This window comes from Oryzias melastigma, linkage group LG7, assembly GCF_002922805.2.
Source record: "Oryzias melastigma strain HK-1 linkage group LG7, ASM292280v2, whole genome shotgun sequence".
In the NCBI taxonomy this organism is placed as follows: Eukaryota; Metazoa; Chordata; class Actinopteri; order Beloniformes; family Adrianichthyidae; genus Oryzias; species Oryzias melastigma.
Window position 1 is genome coordinate 8,677,669 of NC_050518.1, and position 5,707 is coordinate 8,683,375.

A 5,707-nucleotide genomic window follows, 5' to 3' on the forward strand; every position below is an offset into this window, starting at 1 on the left:
TTGCCTTTCAATTCAGACATTATTACTGTTTCAGTAAAAACAAAAAAAAATCCTGCGATTTGTTATTTAAAAAAACACAAACCTTAAAGGAGAACTAAACTGTTTACCTCTTAGTTTATTAAAAAATAAATAAATAAAACAGACTGATATGAGTTAACAGAGGAGTGTCATTGTAGCGCAGAGATACCTTAACCTAATGCATCATGGGAGATATAGTGCATAATCTGACGCTGATGCTGGACAGAATCCCGTCTCTGAGCGTTATTATTTTATTCACTTTTTAAACTGTGACACCGGATCCCGCGGGAAGCTACACCACTAAACAAGAGCTTCAGCTAGTATTTTGTTAGAACTGAGAAACTTTATAAGCCAAGTCAGAACAGGGAAGTGAGGACGATAACCACCTCTGATTGGTCAGACTGATTATGTTTGATTAGGACTCCAAAAGAATGATTGGTAGAGACGGTTGAAGGGGCGGGACCTTTCAAAAAACAGCTATCGGCTAAAGACGCCGATGCCAAAATCTTCTTGTCAAAGTGTTTTTAATAGACTCAAATAAATGTTTTTAGATCAACAAAAATATGTAATTTCTTGCAGCACATTGGTAAAAAAAAACACTGGATTAAATCAGAAAAAACAACACAAACAAAAACAAAAAAATTTCTGTGGTGTTAAATCCAGTCACTACTGCTTTCCTACCGGTGCTTTTGCAGCTCTCCATATCGGGTTCCAGCTCCCAGCCCTCATAGCACGAGCACTTGACGTTGAATTTATCCTGTTCACACTTCTGGCTACATTTCAGGTGTTTGGCACAAAAGCTTTGGATCTGGCAGGTCTTGTTGTCCGCTCCCAGTTCCATGCCCAAGGGACAGGAGCACATGTAGCCCTCCCCAGGAATGATGCTGCAGTTGTGACTGCAGCCTCCGTTGTCCATCGTGCACAGATCTGCCGAAAAGAAAAAGTTGAACTACAGAGCTTGAGACTAAAGAAATCCGCTGCAGTTCTCCTGCTCCTACCACAATGCTTCTCGTCAGAGCCATCCGGACAATCCACGTTGCCGTCGCACACCTTTTCCGCAGGCAGGCAGATGGAATCGTTGGAGGCGCACATGTGGTGGGACAACTTGCACACCAACGCTTCGCAGTTCTCCTCGTCGGAATTGTCCTCGCAGTCACTGTCGCCGTCGCACACCCAGGCTTTGCTGATGCAGCGCGCTGAAGAAAACCGCAAAAAGAAAAGATCCGCTTCTATTTAACCCATTTTGGTGAGAGACACTTTCGACTTCACTGTATAAATACAGACTTTAAAAACCACAACACAGCTTTTCAATTCTATTCTTAGGGTGACTTTTCATCTCAGCACCAGCAGGCATTATTTGCAACCTCAGAATGAGCTTAAAAACTAATCATAGCCTCATAAAAAACCATGCACAATAATTTACGTCATGTTTTAGAAGTAAAAATGTTTTATAGGTACTAAAAATTTACTCAGAGGCTTTTTTGAGCATTTGAAACAACCCTTACCAGAGTCTCTGCAGCTGAACTTGACTGTGGGGTCACACATGTGGGTGACTCCCTCGCAGTTGTTCTCGTCGCTGAGGTCCATGCAGTCTGTGTCGCCGTCACAGCGCCAGCGCATGGGAATGCACAGGCCGTCTACTCGACACTGAAACTCGTCCACATGGCAGCCGCCTGGAGGACGGGTAGCTGGAAACAGCGGATAGATTCATTAGACACTGCAGGAAGAAACTGATGTCTACGATGTGACCCTGAGCCATCATTACTCTGATGTCAAAGGTAGATTTGAAGCACCACTGAAGCACGAACATTATGGCATCCCCTCACGACAAAAGTCTGACCTGAACAGAAACTGGGGCCTTTAAACATAAGGCTATAACACACAGGAAGAGAAGAGGGACTGTGTTGCTTATTTTCTCTAATAGCTTCCCGACTAGCAGGCTAAGCGAGCCCACAAAAACCCCACAGCCGCCGTTTTTTTACCCCCCTCACACACAAAAGAGCACAGATTCCACATTAGACCAGCAGGTCATGATGGGCCCCATTTCTGCAGGGCCGGGGCTGAAAGCAGTGGCCTACATTTTATGCGCGGGGCCAGCACTGAAGCACACTGTGCACAAAAGCTAAAAGTTTCTGGGCAAATCAAAGGAAATCAAAAGAAAGAGTGTAATACCATCATGATGCCATCTAAATCAGTTTAATCTGAAAATAAAAACCTCATTGTAGCAACCTGCTATTGAAAAGGTCAAACATAGATCTACACAGCAACAGCAGAGTCAAAACAACTCCAACAAGACCATGAAAGGGATTCCTGAACAGGAAACAGAAGTGAGCGATAAACAGATGCGAACACCTGAAGGAGATAAACCACGCCATGACCTCATCCTCCAAAGAGCAACATTCACAGACAAAGTGTCGTCCCTCACCCTGGTTGGTGCAGTTTGCATGGGTCTCATCACTGTAGTCCCCACAGTCGTTGTCGCCGTCGCAGGTCCAATACTCCGGGATGCAGCGACCGCTGTTGCATTTGAACTGCACGCTGGAGCAGGAATGGCTGCAGCCGGCTTCATCGCTGTTGTCTCCACAGTCGTTGTCTGCACACAATAAAACCTCACTGAAGCTAACTGGATATTTTTCTTATATGGTGGAAGCTGATAGGGGATGATGGTCACCGTTATCGCAGCGCCAGTTTATATTGATGCAGCGACCGTTTCCACACGTGAACTGGGTCAGAGGGAAACAGGTCGGATAGGCTGTGAGAAACGAGAGGTAAAGAAATGTCAGCTTTTTATTTACACGCACAAAGGTAAGGCAAGAGGAACAAAAAGATTGAGGACTCACCGCACGAGTCCGGTTCATCGGAGCGATCGCCGCAGTCGTCGTCCAGGTCGCATGTCCAGGAGAGGGGGATGCAGCGACCGCTGGCACAGGGGTACTGGTTCGGTGGGCATGTCCGAGCTGGAGCCAAGTCACACAAGTTAAATATTTTCTCTTATTTTGAAGTTTCTTTGGTTTATTGTTGAACTTTCCACAGAAAAATGAACAAAAAAAAGAGATCTGACTGCCAGAATCGGCTATAAATTGTATCTTTTCCCTTTTACCAACTAACCTAAAAAAATTTAAATTGCAACTCTAAATTGATTTAAGAATTAGGCAGAGACAAACAGTCCTAGGAAACTGAGTTTTATATCACCTGTAAACAACTCTAAAAGGCCTCAAACCGAGCTGCCAGGACCAAATCTGCCAAACACATTAAGGGTTACATGAGTCCGTCCCGCACATACCAGAGCAGGTGGTGTTGGATTCGTCTTCATCGTTGCCACAGTCATTGTCGCCATCACACAGCCACCGCAGAGGGATGCAGCGGTTATTCTGGCATTTAAATCGTTCAGCCGGGCAGGTGTGTTCATCTGGAGACATAACATAAAACCATTTATTTAAAAAAAAAATGAATTGCTTTAAAAAAACTAGAAAAGTTGCATTACCTGTGATAATTCTAGAGTGAATGTTTTTTGCTAAATCTGGTAGCTGAAAAGTCTCATGTAATTTAAACTAATTGCTGAAGGGATTTGCTGAAAATGCAAAAGCTATTTGCAAAATGAAAAATTTGCTTAGACTTAAAATTTCGCTAAAGAATTATGAAAGACTGCTGAAGTTGGCCTAAATTTCTGAAAACCTTTTAGTAAGTTTTCTTAAAAATCCTCCATAGATGCCAATTTTTGCAAAAACTTGTAGTGTATTGCTTAAATATGAGCTAAGCTCTAAATTAGCCCAAAAAAAAAACCTTATTTGATGCCAAAACAGCCTAAAAACTAGCGCATTGCTAAAATACCAGCTCAACTCCAAAATAGCCAAAATATTATCAGGAAAATTAGTCAAAAATATTTGCCTGTTGCTAAATTAATGGTTAAACTCAAAAGTAGCCTAACAAGCGTTAGTGGATAGCAAATTAGCCAAAAGCGTTAGCATGCTCCAAGCTAAACTCAAAAGTAGTCTAATAGTCTTAGTAGATTACAAATTATCCAAAAAATGTCAGCATGTTTGATTAGATAACATTAGTATAAACAACCTAAGTGGATGCCAAATTACCAAAATGAGCTATAATAATGTTAATATAACAGCTAATTGTCAAATTATTTAAAAATAACTGTTAATTGTTTTAAAGTGCGCACCATTTTTAAAGAATTTGAAAAATGTCTCATCACTTCCTATTTTGCTCAATATTTCAACAACTACAAACTATGAAAAAGTACAAGCAGTAATGTCCTGAACGAGTTTGATGTTTTGATACTAAAACTGCTGAAATCGCTGAAAGTGTGATTGAGTTTTTACGTACTGAAAAACATACGTAAAGAAGCAGGAGGATCATTGTGTAATAATAATGCAAAGGTTGAAGTTCTTATTTATAATCACAGCTGATGACGGTTTGCGCAGTCTTCTTCAATTTAAATGAGGAATAAAAAGGGAAAATGTTCCAAGAACAACAGGAGTACTCCTTCTGGGAATCGCCTAATGAGGAGAAAGTTGGCCGCCGAAATGCAGCATCATGCTGCTCAGAAAGGAATCTTGGAAACTTCAGTTCATGCTGTGTCACTCTGTTTGAAGCAAAGCCTTTAAGCAGAATTGTGTTTGTCTGTGTGTTTCTTGAGTATCCATGGCGATGTTGCGGCACACTCACGGCAGAGGTCAGGGGCTTCATCGCTGTTGTCCAAACAATCATTGTCTCCATCGCACTTCCAGCGCTCTTGGATGCAGCGGTTGTTCTTGCAGGCGAATTCACCCGGCTGGCACTGTGGTGGGGGCACGTAGGAGGGGTTGGCTAGAGACGCCATCAGGCGTGAGAATGGAAACATATCGGTCATTCAAAGAGTAAAAGAAGGGGAAAAAAGTGTTTTTCCTTTTAAAAAGGACAAAGCAATTTTAAAGCTTCTACAAGATTTAAAATCAAATGTTTGAATCACCTCTGCAGGTGACGTTATCCACATCCAAGATTTGATCATCGGCACAAGCACAGGACCGGCCGTTGGGAATAGCCAGGCACAGGCTGCCACAACCACCGTTGTTTGCCCTGCAAGCGTTAGTTCCTGAAATGAAAAAATAAATGCAAGACTACTAACTATACATACAATGTAATCAACACAGTAGTAGAAAAATGGACAAACCTTGCTGCTGGTGTGCATCATACACTCTGATCTCAAAAATAGGGGGTCTTTCGCTACGTAGTAAAGTCACATTTTTTGTGGTCTGGTCCAGTTTGAAGATGCTACCTCCACGGTATTCGTTCCAGAAGAGAAATTGTTTGTAATGGCATAAGCCGAAGGCGTGGTTAAGCTCCTGACCCTCGTAAACCATCTGGTAAAATGGAAAAACACACAAAGGGTTACAACTAGAACTAAATAAGTGTTTTCTTAGGACTAAAAGTACAAAACCTACAGTAACTCCTAGAGTACATTTTTCACATAAATCTATTTCTAAAAATGTTCTTTGGTAAAGTCGATTTTATTTCGAACCACTGTAATTTAAAAAATAATGTGAGAAACACATTAAACTGTAGAGGCTGTGGATTATTACTTAGGTAGAGATCACGTTTAATACAAGAATAAAGAACAATTCACAGATCAAACCACAAATCCGACAGTTTATTTGTCTGAATGGTTGCTCTATGTAGGGTTTTTTACTGGATGAATGGA

The 5,707-nt window shown here is 41.6% G+C and overlaps 1 protein-coding gene across 1 annotated transcript in view; it reads right to left on the bottom strand.

The window, feature by feature from the left end:
- LOC112159445 (low-density lipoprotein receptor-related protein 1) overlaps window positions 1–5,707 on the bottom strand; it is an 84,521-nt gene that overhangs the window by 35,990 nt on the left and 42,824 nt on the right. The window contains exons 14-23 of the mRNA XM_024293496.2: window positions 5,180–5,369; window positions 4,979–5,101; window positions 4,696–4,836; window positions 3,302–3,427; window positions 2,859–2,975; window positions 2,690–2,770; window positions 2,444–2,611; window positions 1,524–1,706; window positions 1,017–1,214; window positions 700–945 (exon numbers count right to left, since the gene is read on the bottom strand). Of these exons, the coding sequence (XP_024149264.1) occupies window positions 700–945; window positions 1,017–1,214; window positions 1,524–1,706; window positions 2,444–2,611; window positions 2,690–2,770; window positions 2,859–2,975; window positions 3,302–3,427; window positions 4,696–4,836; window positions 4,979–5,101; window positions 5,180–5,369 (1,573 nt within the window). The remainder of the gene's footprint in view (window positions 1–699; window positions 946–1,016; window positions 1,215–1,523; window positions 1,707–2,443; window positions 2,612–2,689; window positions 2,771–2,858; window positions 2,976–3,301; window positions 3,428–4,695; window positions 4,837–4,978; window positions 5,102–5,179; window positions 5,370–5,707) is intronic.